The sequence below is a fragment of the Anomaloglossus baeobatrachus genome, chromosome 11 (genome assembly GCF_048569485.1).
Source record: "Anomaloglossus baeobatrachus isolate aAnoBae1 chromosome 11, aAnoBae1.hap1, whole genome shotgun sequence".
Taxonomy (NCBI): Eukaryota; Metazoa; Chordata; class Amphibia; order Anura; family Aromobatidae; genus Anomaloglossus; species Anomaloglossus baeobatrachus.
In genome coordinates, this window is record NC_134363.1 from 8,408,229 (window position 1) to 8,426,583 (window position 18,355).

The window sequence follows — 18,355 nt, forward strand, 5'->3', positions numbered from 1 at the left end:
GTGTTGGGGCACTGGTATCATATAGGGCAGGGGACGGACAGGGGCCAAGGTGCCACCCTAAGGCCAGGAGCACAGGAGGGACTCGTCTTCCTCCAGCAATTCCATAAAGAAGGAATTGTGGGGGTTTCGAGCCGCCGCACCCCGGCCCACTCAAGATGGAGCCCATTCTCCAGAGTACTGGGACCCCCAACGTGCAGTAATTTGGGGAGGGGATCGCTTAATACTTTCAAAATCAGATCCTCAAAGTATCTCTTCTACATCACAATTCTGCAGCTTCAGAGCTGAAATCTCCCAGAATTCTTTGCTTGTTTAGAACTTGCTTTGGGGGATTTGGGGGATCTGGAGGCCGGCGGATCTATTGTATAGGGGTGGTCTTACAGAAGATATTGGGGGAAAAGAAGGCTCATGTCAGAGGGGCCCGGCAGCAGCTTCTCCCCAGTCAGGACACGTGCACACTTCATCTACAGGAGCGTCCATGTGTATGGAGGTCTACGAGGAACCGCTGTGGCCAGATTTCTGCTCCCTACATCTGCTAACCCCGCCCTGACATGTGATGTAAACACCGGATGTATGCGCCTGTGACAGCAGCAACCGGAGCTGCGCTCGAATCGCTGCTGCTCCACCCCTCGAATGCCGCTGTCAATCAGTGCGTCACGCAATACCATTCCGGTATCCGTCACCCCCACAATGTGACTGCAGGGTGCAGATAGGGCGTAATGGCAGCCATTATTCTTTTACACTTCAGTACAGAAGTAACTGGGGCCTCATGTGTGAGAATCGCCTCACAGTAAGACCAGTCTAGTTGCCTATAGCCACTGCAGAAGTAACTGGGGGCCTCATTTATGGACATTGCCTCACGGTAAGATCATTCTGGTTGCCTATAGCAACTGCAGAAGAACTGGGGCCTCATTTATGAACATTGCCTCACAGTAAGATCGTTCAGGTCACCTATAGAAACTGAGGAAGTAACTGGGGCCTCATTTATAAACATTGCCTCACAGTAAGATTGGTCTGGTTGCCTATAACCACTACAGAAGTAACTGGGGCCTCATTTATGAAAATTGCCTCACAGTAAGATTGTTCAGGTCACCCATACAAACTGCGGAAGTAACTGGGGTCTCATTTATGAAAATTGCCTCACAGTAAGATTGTTCAGGTCACCCATAGAAAGTGCAGAAAGTAACTGGGGTCTCATTTATGAGAATAGCCTCCCAATAAGATCGCTCTGGTTGCCTATAGCAACTGCAGCAGAACTGGGGCCTCATTTATGAACATTGCCTCACAATAAGATCGTAAGATCGTTCAGGTCACCCATAGAAATTGCGAAAGTAACTGGGACCTCATTTATAAACATTGTCTCACAGTAAGATCAGTCTGGTTGCCTATAGCCACTGTGGAAGTAACTGGGGCCTCATTTATGAAGATTGCCTCACAGTAAGATTGTTCTGGTTGCCTATAGTAACTACAGAAGTAACGGAGCCTCACTTTTGAGGATTGCCTCACAGTAAGATCGATTTGGTTGCCTATAGCAACTGCGGAAGGAACTGGGGCCTCATTTGAGGATTGCCTCACAGTAAGATCGCTCTGGTTGGCTATAGCAACTGCAGAAGGAACTGGGGCCTCATTTATGAACATTGCCTCACAGTAAGACCGGGCTGGTTGCCTATAGCCACTGTGGAAGTAACTGGGGCCTCATTTATGAAGATTACCTCACAGTAAGATCGCTCTGGTTGGCTATAGCAACTGCAGAAGTAACTGGGGCCTCATTTATGAACATTGCCTCACAGTAAGACCGGGCTGGTTGCCTATAGCCACTGCAGAAGAAACTTGGGCCTCATTTATGAACATTGCCTCACAGTAAGACCGGGCTGGTTGCCTATAGCCACTGCAGAACAAAGTTGGGCCTCATTTATGAACATTGCCTCACAGTAAGATCGATCTGGTTGGCTATAGCCACTGCAGAAGAAAGATGGGGCCTCATTTATGAAGATTACCTCACAGGAAGATCGTTCTGTTGCCTGTAGCAACCAGAGTGCAGCTTACAGCATTGAAGCTGCTGGGGTAAAGTGAAAGCTGATCTGTGATTGGTTGCTATGGGCAACTAGACCAGTCTGACTGTGAGGCGTCTTCATTTTTGAGATGTGACATTCTCTGCCTTCTCGTGTACAGCAGCCATCACTCTCTAGTTGTCAGGGTCACCCAGCTTTCCCAGGATCAGATATACAGTATAGGAGTCTCCGGGCTGCCATACTGCAGGACCTGATGATGTAAGAGGTTTATTATGCCATCAACAGCAGGAGCAGATGCCACCTGGGGGACAACAGATGCCAGCACCAGGCCGGAAGTCACCCGTCTCCATAGCAACCCTGCCCGGGACTCAAAGTCCGCCTGCCAGCTCAGTGCGCAATGTGCGTATCATCCAATCTCCGCCCCGGCATGACGTACGTACCGGCCTATTCTACAAACCAGCGTGACCTACGCAATCAGCGTTTTACGTCACAGCCGTGGGTAGTTAATCTACGCCAACTGCGTAAACTCGATATTCGCAGAGTTTTACGCTAATTTCTTACATGAGGCCTGGCTGAGGTGAGAGAGGACGCCGGGGCCGGCACTGAGGGGCTCAGGTGAGAATGCTGGGGGCAGTAGTGCCTGAGTGTACAGGAAGGGACGGTGTGTGGTGGTGGGTGGAGAGAAGTCGTGTATATGGCAGCCTGGTATTACAGGGCAGGGTCCTCCACCAGCTGGAACTACAAGGCCCAGCATGCCCAGGTCTGCCAACCTGTATTTGCTGAACTACAAGTCCCAGGGTGCCCTGTCCCCTCACATCTTGCTGGGACTTGTAGTTCTTCAGTCTTTGGTTGCACTTTGCAGGGCGCGTTGTTTACCCCCCAGATACCCCATTGGGATTGCACCACATATTGCTGCTGTCTGTGATTAACAGGCACTTAAGGGGTTACACAGCCATCAGAGTGCAGTAATAGAGCAGTGCTGCAGTGTAAAGCAGTGTGGAGGCTGCAGCCTCTGTCCTCGTGGTCACTTTCACTGTTCTTCATTGTTCTTTAGTTGCAGGTGAGCGGACGGCGCTGGCGTGATGCAGGACGGGTCGGATGGCAGCGCTGCGGTCCCGCTGGGGCGGTCGCTGAGTGAACCCTCGCGTTTCGCCTACGCCGGGCTGTGCGGACTGTCGCTGGCTCAGCTCTTCCCAGAGAAAGGACAGAGGTAATGGCCGGGTGGTCTCCGGGGCGTCTCCTCGTCCAGCGGTCCTGGTGGTCAGTGTGCGCTGTTTTCCCCGGGGCGGCTCCTCGTCCAGCGGTCCTGGTGGTCAGTGTGTGCTGTTTTCCCTGGGGCGGCTCCCTGTCCAGCGGTCCCGGTGGTCAGTGTGCGCTGTGTTTCCCGGGGCGTCTCCTCGTCCAGCGGTCCTGGTGGTCAGTGTGTGCTGTTTTCCCCGGGGCGGCTCCTCGTCCAGCGGTCCTGGTGGTCAGTGTGTGCTGTTTTCCCCGGGGCGGCTCCCTGTCCAGCGGTCCTGGTGGTCAGTGTGCGCTGTTTTCCACAGGGCGGCTCCCCGTCCAGCGGTCCTAGTGGTCAGTGTGCGCTGTTTTCCACAGGGCGGCTCCCCGTCCTGCGGTCCTGGTGGTCAGTGTGCGCTGTTTTCCCCTGGGCGGCTCCTCATCCAAGGGTCCTGGCGGTCAGTGTGTGCTGTTTTCCCCGGGGCGGCTCCCTGTCCAGCGGTCCTGGTGGTCAGTGTGCGCTGTTTTCCCCTGGGCGGCTCCTCATCCAAGGGTCCTGGCGGTCAGTGTGTGCTGTTTTCCCCGGGGCGGCTCCCTGTCCAGCGGTCCCGGTGGTCAGTGTGCGCTGTGTTTCCCGGGGCGTCTCCTCGTCCAGCGGTCCTGGTGGTCAGTGTGTGCTGTTTTCCACAGGGCGGCTCCCCGTCCAGCGGTCCTGGTGGTCAGTGTGCGCTGTTTTCCACAGGGCGGCTCCCCGTCCAGCGGTCCTGGTGGTCAGTGTGTGCTGTTTTCCCCGGGGCGGCTCCTCGTCCAGCGGTCCTGGTAGTCAGTGTGTGCTGTTTTCCCCGAGGCGGCTTCCCGTCCAGCGGTCCTGGTGGTCAGTGTGCGCTGTTTTCCACAGGGCGGCTCCCTGTCCAGCGGTCCTGGTGGTCAGTGTGCGCTGTTTTCCACAGGGCGGCTCCCCGTCCAGCGGTCCTGGTGGTCAGTGTGCGCTGTTTTCCACAGGGCGGCTCCCCGTCCAGCGGTCCTGGTGGTCAGTGTGCGCTGTTTTCCCCTTGTACAGGGAGTTCTGCAGGACGTTGGTGGAGGATCTGGTGCAATGGCTGGACCTCAGCCCGTCCGTCATTCCCGCCATGGAGGCGTTCGCCAGCGGTCTGGGCGGAGAAGGGACCGACACCTTCACTCACGTCCTCCTGCAAGATTCGGTCATGAGGAGCAACCCGGCCATAATCACTCAGGTAAGGAGCGGCGCTGGTCCCCGGATCCCGCCACATGGAAACGCTGCGGGCGCTCCAAGACTGATATTGACATCTCCAGCGATGGCGGCGGCTGGGTGTGTAGTGCCCGTCCTCCGGTCCTGTCACTCGGCTCCTCTTCACCGTTTACATCCGGCCGCCGCTGGTATCCCCTGATTGGTGAGGGTCCCGGGCGTCCTCAACAGCCCCATTATTAAAAAAAAAAAAACTGCAACTTTCAATTATATTTCTTGTTCCAATTTCCCATCTATTTTAAAATCTCTGCTTGCTGTCAGGGAATAGAAACATTCCCCAAACAGCCAGAGATTGGAAACTTGTCCGGAAAACGGCTTGTAAAGGCCCCATACACATTAGTTATATATCAACCCGACCTGTGTCCTAGGAACAGAGGATTCAGGAATAGGAGGATGGAAGGGTCTGGTGAAGGGGTCTGGAGGAGGAGGACGGATGGGTGTAGAGGAGGGGTCTGGAGGAGGAGGACGGATGGGTGTAGAGGAGGGGTCTGGAGGTGGGGGACAGAGGCATCGGGAGGAGGATGGTTGTCTGGAAGAGGAGGGCAGAGGGGTCTGGTGGGGAGGTTCTCGAGTTGGGGACTGAGGGATCTTGAGGAGGAGGACGGAGGGCTCTGGTGCAGGGTCTGGAGGAAGACTGAGGGGTCTGAAGGAGGACGGAGAGCTCTGGTGAAGGGGTCTGGAGGAGGAGGACGGACAGGTGTAGGGGAGGGATCTGGAGGTGGGGGACAGAGGCATCGGAAGGAGGAGTTTGGAGGAAGAGGATGGTTGTCTGGTGGGGGGGTCTGGAAGAGGAGGACAGAGGGGTCTGGTGGGGAGGTTCTTGAGTTGGGGACTGAGGGGTCTTGAGGAGGAGGATGGAGGGCTCTGGTGCAGGGTCTGGAGGAGGACGGAGGAGTCTGGAGGAGGAGGACTGAGGGGTCTGCTGGGGGAATTCTTGAGTTGGGGGGATGGAGGAGTCTGGAGGAGCAGAGCGGATGGTTCTGAAGGAAGCGAACGGAGCAGTGTAGAGGAGCAGGATGGTTGTCTGGTGGGGGGTCTGGTGGGGGAGGTTCACGAGTGGGGGACTGAGGGGTCTGGTAAGGGTCTGGTGGGGGGTCTGATAGGGGTCTGGAGGAGGACGGAGGGGTCTGGTGGGGGGTCTGGAGGAGGACGGAGGGGTCTGGTGGGGGAGGTTCACGAGTGGGAGACTGAGGGGTCTGGAGGAGGACGGAGGGGTCTGGTGGGGGGTCTGGTAGGGGTCTGGAGGAGGACGGAGGGGTCTGGTGGGGGGTCTGGAGGAAGACGGAGGGGTCTGGTGGAGGGTCTGGTGGGGGAGGTTCACGAGTGGGGGACTGAGGGGTCTGGAGGAGGACGGAGGGGTCTGGTGGGGGGTCTGGTAGGGGTCTGGAGGAAGACGGAGGGGTCTGGTGGGGGGTCTGGAGGAAGACGGAGGGGTCTGGTGGAGGGTCTGGAGGAGGCCGGAGGGGTCTGGAGGAAGACGGAGGGGTCTGGTGGAGGGTCTGGAGGAGACCTGAGGGGTCTGGAGGAGGACGGAGGGGTCTGGAGGAGCACGGAGGGGTCTGGAGGAGGACAAAGGGGTCTGGTGGGGGTTCTTGAGGTGGGGACTGAGGGGTCTGGAGGAGGAGGATGGAGGGTTCTGACAGAAGCAGATGGAGGGGTCTGGAGGTGTGGACGGGGGGGTGCAGGAGGAGGAGGGAGGGGTCTGGAGGTGTGGACGGGGGGGTGCAGGAGGAGGAGGGAGGGGTCTGGAGGTGTGGACGGGGGGGTGCAGGAGGAGGAGGGAGGGGTCTGGAGGTGTGGACGGGGGGGGTGCAGGAGGAGGAGGGAGGGGTCTGGAGGTGTGGATGGGGGGGTGCAGGAGGAGGACGGAGGGGTCTGGAGGAGGAGGCTGTGTCACACATTGGCTTTGGTTGTGTTCACCTCTGGATTGGACAAGTCGTCATTATCCCTGCGGTTGAAGCCCGTGCAGGGCCAGACCTCGCCGGTCACCACATGGTATAATACTATCACTGTTTGCTGTGCTTTGTCTCTGACACTTCCCGCCATGACACTCTTCCCGCCTGTATACAGCTACACTTCTAGCATTCTGCTGTGTGCACAGGACCCTGCGGCCCCATACACAGCAGTGACCAGGACCCTGCGGCCCCATACACAGCAGTGACAAGGACCCTGCGGCCCCATACACAGCAGTGACCAGGACCCTGCGGCCCCATACACAGCAGTGACAAGGACCCTGCGGCCCCATACACAGCAGTGACCAGGACCCTGCGGCCCCATACACAGCAGTGACCAGGACCCTGCGGCCCCATACACAGCAGTGACCAGGACCCTGCGGCCCCATACACGGCAGTGACCAGGACCCTGCGGCCCCATACACGGCAGTGACCAGGACCCTGCGGCCCCATACACGGCAGTGACCAGGACCCTGCGGCCCCATACACGGCAGTGACCAGGACCCTGCGGCCCCATACACGGCAGTGACCAGGACCCTGCGGCCCCATACACGGCAGTGACCAGGACCCTGCGGCCCCATACACGGCAGTGACCAGGACCCTGCGGCCCCATACACGGCAGTGACCAGGACCCTGCGGCCCCATACACGGCAGTGACCAGGACCCTGCGGCCCCATACACGGCAGTGACCAGGACCCTGCGGCCCCATACACGGCAGTGACCAGGACCCTGCGGCCCCATACACGGCAGTGACCAGCCCCATGTGGCTCCATACACAGCAGTGACCAGCCCCGGTGATTTTGGCAGCCTCGGCCGCCCTGCTCTGGTGTTGCCCGTTCCCTGCCGCAGTGATGGCCGCCATTGACGCCTGGTTTCTCTATTTCAGGACCTGGTGTCGTTCTGTCTGCGGGACGGTGAGTTCTGGACGTTTCCTCTATTTCTGTACATTGTCGGTGACACCGGCTGCCCCGGAGGAGACTGTGATTTATTGAGTTGTTTGGTCTCGGAGGTGATCAGATCAGAAGGGACGTCTGGGTGGCTGCGGACCGCCGATTGCCGGGTCTGTATTGCGCACACTGTCAGGATTTCCCGCCTGGGTGGACGGTCACATGACCACGTTTGTGATTTGCATACAAGCCTTCTACATGCCGACTAGACTTCTGCGCTGCTCTCACAGGTAAGACTAGTCGGCATGTGAGTGATCCTGATACCGTCCACCCGCACAGGGACATCGTGACCGCCTGTGCAGCAGCCACTCCGCCGGGCGCCCGGATACATCTGCCGACCCCATAATCAACTGCGATAAATCCGGACGACCCGTCTAATGCAGATCTTGTGTTATTCAGAATCCTTCCTCCGGTGATAGAGTCGGTGCTCCCAGCTCTGCGCTCGCTGTCCGTCCCTCGGCTTGTGACCCGTCTCTCTGTGTGTACAGGGTACTATGACGCCCGGAGCCGAGTGCTAATATCCCACGTGTCCTGGCTGCTGCGCGTCCCCCCAGAGACGGTGGAGCAGAGCGAGGAGTCCATGATGCAGAGCCTGAAGAAGTACACGGAGGAGCCGTCAGAGTAAGCAACGCTGCATGGGGGGGAGAAGGAGCCGGTCACTGCAGGGGGGACGGGGGGGAGGGACAGCGGGGTGTGTAGGAGGGGGGCAGCGGGGTGTGTAGGAGGGGGGCAGCGGGGTGTGTAGGAGGGGGGCAGCGGGGTGTGTAGGAGGGGGGCAGCGGGGTGTGTAGGAGGGGGGCAGCGGGGTGTGTAGGAGGGGGGCAGCGGGGTGTGTAGGAGGGGGCAGCGGGGTGTGTAGGAGGGGGCAGCGGGGTGTTTAGGAGGGGGGCAGCGGGGTGTGTAGGGGGGGACAGAGGGGTGTGTAGGAGGGGGGCAGCGGGGTGTGTAGGTGGGGGACAGCGGGGTGTGTGGGTGGGGGACAGCGGGGTGTGTGGGTGGGGGACAGCGGGTTGTGTAGGTGGGGGACAGCGGGGTGTGAAGGTGGGGGAAAGCGGGGTGTGCAAGGGAGGGGGGACAGAGGAATCTAGTGGGGGGGGAATAAAGGGGTGTGTAGGGGGATAGGGGATGTGGAGGGGGGAAAAAGGGGTCTGAAGAGGGACAGAGGAGTGTTGAGAGGACACCGGGGTGTGTATAGGGACAGGGGGTTCTGCAGGGGGACAGCAGGGTGTGTTGTGGGACAGAGGGTTCTCGAGGGGGAACAGAGGGTTCTGGAAGATGGACAGGGGGGGGTGTGTAGAAGGATAGAGGATACTGGAGGGGTTTTGGTGTTGGGTTGAGCATGGATTAATTAAAAACAATAAATGAAGGCAGACTCCCCGTCCAGTGACCCCGCAGATCCAGCGCGGGCCGCCCCAGAGGTCTCCATTGGTTCTGTGAGGGGGATCTGCCCCTTTGGGAAGTCCCTGGTGGTCGTTGTGCTCTCCTGCGATGCTGGGACTATGGGGGCAGACGTTGCTTCCGCAGCCGGCAGAGACCTCCAGAGCGGCTGCGCTGGAGGGGAGTGAACCCTCATTTATCATTGTTAATCAATCCACACCTAAAAAAAAAAAAAAAAAATAAATAATTAATTGCCGACCCATTTTCAATGCATTTTTTAAGACATTTTGGTAATTTTCCCCATGTCACTATAGGTAAATAGAACATGCGCCGCTCTCACACTGAACACTGCGGCTTCTATAGATTCTATCTTCCTGTGTCAGGAAATTCCCAACAAATAACCCACAAATCACAACCCCCACCCCCCACCCCAATGCGGCAAAAATCCTGGAGAACGGGAGGAAAATAAAAAACATAAACATAAAATTGGACTTGTCCTTAAGGGGTTAAATAAATTGTCGGAGATTCTAGAAATAGAGGAATGTGTCCAGGCCCCGCGGAGCCGGCTCTGCCGAGTGTCTGCTGTTTTTGCCATTAGGGACTGGAACTATTGATCGCAGTGATTAATTATGTCAGCGGCGGCGAAATAAATCACAGAGATACATTACTGCCCGCCACCCCCCAATAATAAGGGGCCGCCACCGCTTCATCATATGTGATATACTGCGCCTCTATGTGTACAATAACCATGTCTTTACTCACTGTGCCGCCAAACCAGGAGCCGCCGCCAAGGTACGTAATAATTATATCATCTGTCTCCTATGTCTGTGACCAACTCCAATCACTAATGAAAACTCTTCTAACCCAGTCACTGCCATACAAGCAGTATTATAGTAGTTATATTCCTCTACATAGGGGCAGTATTATAGTAGTTATATTCTTGTATATAGGGGGCAGTATTATAGTAGTTATATTCTTGTACATAGGGGGCAGTATTATAGTAGTTATATTCTTGTATATAGGAGCAGTATTATAGTAGTTATATTCTTGTATATAGGAGCAGTATTATAGTAGTTATATTCTTGTATATAGGGGGCAGTATTATAGTAGTTATATTCCTCTACATAGGGGCAGTATTATAGTAGTTATATTCTTGTATATAGGAGCAGTATTATAGTAGTTATATTCTTGTATATAGGAGCAGTATTATAGTAGTTATATTCTTGTATATAGGGGGCAGTATTATAGTAGTTATATTCCTCTACATAGGGGGCAGTATTATAGTAGTTATATTCTTGTATATAGGGGCAGTATTATAGTAGTTATATTCTTGTGCATAGGAGCAGTATTATAGTAGTTATATTCTTGTACATAGGAGCAGTATTATAGTAGTTATATTCTTGTACATAAGGGCAGTATTATAGTAGTTATATTCTTGTACATAAGGGCAGTATTATAGTAGTTATATTCTTGTATACAGGGGCAGTATTATAGTAGTTATATTCTTGTACATAGGGGGCAGTATTATAGTAGTTATATTCTTGTATATAGGAGCAGTATTATGGTAGTTATATTCTTGTATATAGGAGCAGTATTATAGTAGTTATATTCTTGTATATAGGGGGCAGTATTATAGTAGTTATATTCCTCTACATAGGGGCAGTATTATAGTAGTTATATTCTTGTATATAGGAGCAGTATTATAGTAGTTATATTCTTGTATATAGGAGCAGTATTATAGTAGTTATATTCTTGTATATAGGGGCAGTATTATAGTAGTTATATTCTTGTACATAGGGGGCAGTATTATAGTAGTTATATTCTTGTACATAGGGGGCAGTATTATAGTAGTTATATTCTTGTATATAGGGGCAGTATTATAGTAGTTATATTCTTGTACATAGGGGCAGTATTATAGTAGTTATATTCTTGTACACAGGGGCAGTATTATAGTAGTTATATTCTTGTACATAGGGGGCAGTATTATAGTAGTTATATTCTTGTACATAGGGGAAGTATTATAGTAGTTATATTCCTGTACATAGGGGCAGTATTATAGTAGTTATATTCTTGTACATAGGGGGCAGTATTATAGTAGTTATATACTTGTACATAGGGGGCAGTATTATAGTAGTTATATTCTTGTATATAGGAGCAGTATTATAGTAGTTATATTCTTGTACATAGGGGGCAGTATTATAGTAGATATATTCTTGTATATAGGGGCAGTATTATAGTAGTTATATTCTTGTATATAGGAGCAGTATTATAGTAGTTATATTCTTGTACATAGGAGCAGTATTATAGTAGTTATATTCTTGTACATAAGGGCAGTATTATAGTAGTTATATTCTTGTACATAGGGGCAGTATTATAGTAGTTATATTCTTGTATACAGGGGCAGTATTATAGTAGTTATATTCTTGTACATAGGGGGCAGTATTATAGTAGTTATATTCTTGTATATAGGAGCAGTATTATAGTAGTTATATTCTTGTATATAGGAGCAGTATTATAGTAGTTATATTCTTGTATATAGGGGGCAGTATTATAGTAGTTATATTCCTCTACATAGGGGCAGTATTATAGTAGTTATATTCTTGTATATAGGAGCAGTATTATAGTAGTTATATTCTTGTATATAGGAGCAGTATTATAGTAGTTATATTCTTGTATATAGGGGCAGTATTATAGTAGTTATATTCTTGTACATAGGGGGCAGTATTATAGTAGTTATATTCTTGTACATAGGGGGCAGTATTATAGTAGTTATATTCTTGTATATAGGGGCAGTATTATAGTAGTTATATTCTTGTACATAGGGGCAGTATTATAGTAGTTATATTCTTGTATACAGGGGCAGTATTATAGTAGTTATATTCTTGTACATATGGGGCAGTATTATAGTAGTTATATTCTTGTACATAGGGGGCAGTATTATAGTAGTTATATTCTTGTACATAGGGGAAGTATTATAGTAGTTATATTCCTGTACATAGGGGCAGTATTATAGTAGTTATATTCTTGTACATAGGGGGCAGTATTATAGTAGTTATATACTTGTACATAGGGGGCAGTATTATAGTAGTTATATTCTTGTATATAGGAGCAGTATTATAGTAGTTATATTCTTGTACATAGGGGGCAGTATTATAGTAGATATATTCTTGTATATAGGGGCAGTATTATAGTAGTTATATTCTTGTATATAGGAGCAGTATTATAGTAGTTATATTCTTGTATATAGGAGCAGTATTATAGTAGTTATATTCTTGTACATAGGGGCAGTATTATAGTAGTTATATTCTTGTACATAGAGGGCAGTATTATAGTAGATATATTCTTGTACATAGGGGGCAGTATTATAGTAGATATATTCTTGTATATAGGAGCAGTATTATAGTAGTTATATTCTTGTACATAGGGGCAGTATTATAGTAGTTATATTCTTGTACATAGGAGCAGTATTATAGTAGTTATATTGTATATAGGAGCAGTATTATAGTAGTTATATTCTTGTATATAGGAGCAGTATTATAGTAGTTATATTCTTGTACATAGGAGCAGTATTATAGTAGTTATATTCTTGTACATAGGGGGCAGTATTATAGTAGTTATATTCTTGTATATAGGGGCAGTATTATAGTAGTTATATTCTTGTATATAGGGGACAGTATTATAGTAGTTATATTCTTGTATATAGGGGGAAGTATTATAGTAGTTATATTCTTGTACATAGGGGGCAGTATTATAGTAGTTATATTCTTGTATATAGGGGCAGTATTATAGTAGTTATATTCTTGTACATAGGGGGCAGTATTATAGTAGTTATATTCTTATATATAGGGGCAGTATTATAGTAGTTATATTCTTGTACATAGGGGCAGTATTATAGTAGTTATATTCCTGTACATAGGGGGCAGTATTATAGTAGATATATTCTTGTACATAGGGGGCAGTATTATAGTAGATATATTCTTGTATATAGGGGCAGTATTATAGTAGTTATATTCTTGTATATAGGAGCAGTATTATAGTAGTTATATTCTTGTATATAGGAGCAGTATTATAGTAGTTATATTCTTGTATATAGGAGCAGTATTATAGTAGTTATATTCTTGTACATAGGGGGCAGTATTATAGTAGTTATATTCTTGTATATAGGAGCAGTATTATAGTAGTTATATTCTTGTACATAGGGGGCAGTATTATAGTAGATATATTCTTGTATATAGGGGCAGTATTATAGTAGTTATATTCTTGTATATAGGAGCAGTATTATAGTAGTTATATTCTTGTACATAGGGGCAGTATTATAGTAGTTATATTCTTGTACATAGAGGGCAGTATTATAGTAGATATATTCTTGTACATAGGGGGCAGTATTATAGTAGATATATTCTTGTATATAGGAGCAGTATTATAGTAGTTATATTCTTGTACATAGGGGCAGTATTATAGTAGTTATATTCTTGTACATAGGAGCAGTATTATAGTAGTTATATTCTTGTACATAGGGGCAGTATTATAGTAGTTATATTCTTGTATATAGGAGCAGTATTATAGTAGTTATATTCTTGTATATAGGGGCAGTATTATAGTAGTTATATTCTTGTATATAGGGGCAGTATTATAGTAGTTATATTATTGTACATAGGAGCAGTATTATAGTAGTTATATTCTTGTACATAGGGGGCAGTATTATAGTAGTTATATTCTTGTACATAGGGGGCAGTATTATAGTAGTTATATTCTTGTATATAGGGGCAGTATTATAGTAGTTATATTCTTGTACATAGGGGCAGTATTATAGTAGTTATATTCTTGTATACAGGGGCAGTATTATAGTAGTTATATTCTTGTACATAGGGGGCAGTATTATAGTAGTTATATTCTTGTACATAGGGGAAGTATTATAGTAGTTATATTCCTGTACATAGGGGCAGTATTATAGTAGTTATATTCTTGTACATAGGGGGCAGTATTATAGTAGTTATATACTTGTACATAGGGGGCAGTATTATAGTAGTTATATTCTTGTATATAGGAGCAGTATTATAGTAGTTATATTCTTGTACATAGGGGGCAGTATTATAGTAGATATATTCTTGTATATAGGGGCAGTATTATAGTAGTTATATTCTTGTATATAGGAGCAGTATTATAGTAGTTATATTCTTGTATATAGGAGCAGTATTATAGTAGTTATATTCTTGTACATAGGGGCAGTATTATAGTAGTTATATTCTTGTACATAGAGGGCAGTATTATAGTAGATATATTCTTGTACATAGGGGGCAGTATTATAGTAGATATATTCTTGTATATAGGAGCAGTATTATAGTAGTTATATTCTTGTACATAGGGGCAGTATTATAGTAGTTATATTCTTGTACATAGGAGCAGTATTATAGTAGTTATATTGTATATAGGAGCAGTATTATAGTAGTTATATTCTTGTATATAGGAGCAGTATTATAGTAGTTATATTCTTGTACATAGGAGCAGTATTATAGTAGTTATATTCTTGTACATAGGGGGCAGTATTATAGTAGTTATATTCTTGTATATAGGGGCAGTATTATAGTAGTTATATTCTTGTATATAGGGGACAGTATTATAGTAGTTATATTCTTGTATATAGGGGGAAGTATTATAGTAGTTATATTCTTGTACATAGGGGGCAGTATTATAGTAGTTATATTCTTGTATATAGGGGCAGTATTATAGTAGTTATATTCTTGTACATAGGGGGCAGTATTATAGTAGTTATATTCTTATATATAGGGGCAGTATTATAGTAGTTATATTCTTGTACATAGGGGCAGTATTATAGTAGTTATATTCCTGTACATAGGGGGCAGTATTATAGTAGATATATTCTTGTACATAGGGGGCAGTATTATAGTAGATATATTCTTGTATATAGGGGCAGTATTATAGTAGTTATATTCTTGTATATAGGAGCAGTATTATAGTAGTTATATTCTTGTATATAGGAGCAGTATTATAGTAGTTATATTCTTGTATATAGGAGCAGTATTATAGTAGTTATATTCTTGTACATAGGGGGCAGTATTATAGTAGTTATATTCTTGTATATAGGAGCAGTATTATAGTAGTTATATTCTTGTACATAGGGGGCAGTATTATAGTAGATATATTCTTGTATATAGGGGCAGTATTATAGTAGTTATATTCTTGTATATAGGAGCAGTATTATAGTAGTTATATTCTTGTACATAGGGGCAGTATTATAGTAGTTATATTCTTGTACATAGAGGGCAGTATTATAGTAGATATATTCTTGTACATAGGGGGCAGTATTATAGTAGATATATTCTTGTATATAGGAGCAGTATTATAGTAGTTATATTCTTGTACATAGGGGCAGTATTATAGTAGTTATATTCTTGTACATAGGAGCAGTATTATAGTAGTTATATTCTTGTACATAGGGGCAGTATTATAGTAGTTATATTCTTGTATATAGGAGCAGTATTATAGTAGTTATATTCTTGTATATAGGGGCAGTATTATAGTAGTTATATTCTTGTATATAGGGGCAGTATTATAGTAGTTATATTATTGTACATAGGAGCAGTATTATAGTAGTTATATTCTTGTACATAGGGGGCAGTATTATAGTAGTTATATTCTTGTACATAGGGGGCAGTATTATAGTAGTTATATTCTTGTATATAGGGGCAGTATTATAGTAGTTATATTCTTGTACATAGGAGCAGTATTATAGTAGTTACATTCTTGTACATAGGGGCAGTATTATAGTAGTTACATTCTTGTACATAGGGGCAGTATTATAGTAGTTATATTCCTGTATATTGGAGCAGTATTATAGTAGTTATATTCTTGTACATAGGGGGCAGTATTATAGTAGTTATATTCCTGTATATAGGAGCAGTATTATAGTAGTCATATTCTTGTACATAGGAGCAGTATTATTGTAGTTATATTCTTGTACATAAGGAGCAGTATTATAGTAGTTATAATCTTGTATATAGGGGGCAGTATTATAGTAGTTATATTCCTGTACATAGGAGCAGTATTATAGTAGTTATATTCTTGTACATAGGGGGCAGTATTATAGTAGTTATATTCTTGTATATAGGAGCAGTATTATAGTAGTTATATTCTTGTATATAGGGGCAGTATTATAGTAGTTATATTCTTGTACATAGGAGCAGTATTATAGTAGTTATATCCTTGTATATAGGAGCAGTATTATAGTAGTTATATTCTTGTATATAGGAGCAGTATTATAGTAGTTATATTCTTGTATATAGGGGCAGTATTATAGTAGTTATATTATTGTACATAGGAGCAGTATTATAGTAGTTATATTCTTGTACATAGGGGGCAGTATTATAGTAGTTATATTCTTGTACATAGGGGGCAGTATTATAGTAGTTATATTCTTGTATATAGGGGCAGTATTATAGTAGTTATATTCTTGTACATAGGAGCAGTATTATAGTAGTTACATTCTTGTACATAGGGGCAGTATTATAGTAGTTACATTCTTGTACATAGGGGCAGTATTATAGTAGTTATATTCCTGTATATTGGAGCAGTATTATAGTAGTTATATTCTTGTACATAGGGGGCAGTATTATAGTAGTTATATTCCTGTATATAGGAGCAGTATTATAGTAGTCATATTCTTGTACATAGGAGCAGTATTATTGTAGTTATATTCTTGTACATAAGGAGCAGTATTATAGTAGTTATAATCTTGTATATAGGGGGCAGTATTATAGTAGTTATATTCCTGTACATAGGGGCAGTATTATTGTAGTTATATTCTTGTATATAGGGGCAGTATTATAGTATTTATATTCTTGTACATACGGGGCAGTATTATAGTGGTTATATTCTTGTATATAGGAGCAGTATTATTGTAGTTATATTCTTGTACATAGGGGGCAGTATTATAGTAGATATATTCTTGTACATAGGAGCAGTATTATAGTAGTTACATTCTTGTACATAGGGGCAGTATTATAGTAGTTACATTCTTGTACATAGGGGCAGTATTATAGTAGTTATATTCCTGTATATAGGAGCAGTATTATAGTAGTCATATTCTTGTACATAGGAGCAGTATTATTGTAGTTATATTCTTGTACATAAGGAGCAGTATTATAGTAGTTATATTCTTGTACATAGGGGGCAGTATTATAGTAGTTATATTCTTGTATATAGGGGGCAGTATTATAGTAGTTATATTCTTGTATATAGGGGGCAGTATTATAGTAGTTATATTCCTGTACATAGGGGCAGTATTATTGTAGTTATATTCTTGTATATAGGGGCACTATTATAGTAGTTATATTCTTGTAAATAGGGGGCAGTATTATAGTGGTTATATTCTTGTATGTAGGAGCAGTATTATTGTAGTTATATTCTTGTACATAGGGGGCAGTATTATAGTAGATATATTCTTGTACATAGGAGCAGTATTATAGTAGTTATATTCTTGTATATAGGGGCAGTATTATAGTAGTTATATTCTTGTATATAGGAGCAGTATTATAGTAGTTATATTCTTGTACATAGGGGGCAGTATTATAGTAGTTATATTCTTGTACATAGGGGGCAGTATTATAGTAGTTATATTCTTGTACATAGGGGCAGTATTATACTAGTTATATTCTTGTACATAGGAGCAGTATTATAGTAGTTATATTCTTGTACATAGGGGGCAGTATTATAGTAGTTATATTCTTGTATATAGGGGGCAGTATTATAGTAGTTATATTCTTGTATATAGGGGCAGTATTATAGTAGTTATTTTCTTGTATATAGGGAGCAGTATTATAGTAGTTATATTCCTGTACATAGGGACAGTATTATAGTAGTTATATTCTTGTACATAGGGGCAGTATTATAGTAGTTATATTCTTGTATATAGGGGGCAGTATTATAGTAGTTATATTCTTGTACATAGGGGGCAGTATTATAGTAGTTATATTCTTGTACATAGGGGCAGTATTATAGTAGTTATATTCTTGTACATAGGGGCAGTATTATAGTAGTTATATTCTTGTACATAGGGGCAGTATTATAGTAGTTATATTCTTGTATATAGGGGCAGTATTATAGTAGTTATATTCTTGTACATAGGAGCAGTATTATTGTAGTTATATTCTTGTACATAGGTGCAGTATTATAGTATTCTTTGCTCCTTTGTGTTTTTTCCCTAGTGTGTGGAGTTATTCTTAGCTGTCTTTGCTCCTCGGTGTTATTCTTCGCTGTCTTTGCTCCTCGGTGTTATTCTTCGCTGTCTTTGCTCCTCGGTGTTATTCTTCGCTGTCTTTTCTCCTCGGTGTTATTCTTCGCTGTCTTTGCTCCTCGGTGTTGTTCTTCGCTGTCTTTGCTCCTCGGTGTTATTCTTCGCTGACCTTGCTCTTCGGTGTTGTTCTTCGCTGTCTTTGCTCCTCGGTGTTATTCTTCGCTGACCTTGCTCCTCGGTGTTATTCTTCGCTCTCTTTGCTCCTCGGTGTTATTCTTCGCTGTCTTTGCTCCTCGGTGTTATTTTTCGCTGTCTTTGCTCCTCGGTGTTAT

General features: G+C 44.9%; 1 protein-coding gene across 2 annotated transcripts in view; it reads left to right on the plus strand.

Moving 5' to 3' along the window:
* The first annotated feature begins 2,517 nt into the window (after nucleotides 1-2,517).
* Nucleotides 2,518-18,355, plus strand: part of TMCO4 (transmembrane and coiled-coil domains 4) — a 45,181-nt gene continuing 29,343 nt past the window's right edge. The window contains exons 1-5 of one of the 2 annotated variants that reach the window (XM_075329307.1): nucleotides 2,518-2,624; nucleotides 3,064-3,219; nucleotides 4,288-4,462; nucleotides 7,333-7,360; nucleotides 7,882-8,014. In XM_075329307.1, the coding sequence (XP_075185422.1) occupies nucleotides 3,092-3,219; nucleotides 4,288-4,462; nucleotides 7,333-7,360; nucleotides 7,882-8,014 (464 nt within the window). In that variant the 5' untranslated portion in view covers nucleotides 2,518-2,624; nucleotides 3,064-3,091. Of the gene's footprint in view, nucleotides 2,625-3,063; nucleotides 3,220-4,287; nucleotides 4,463-7,332; nucleotides 7,361-7,881; nucleotides 8,015-18,355 lie in introns of those variants that run through there. The other variant, XM_075329308.1, reaches the window with a different exon arrangement.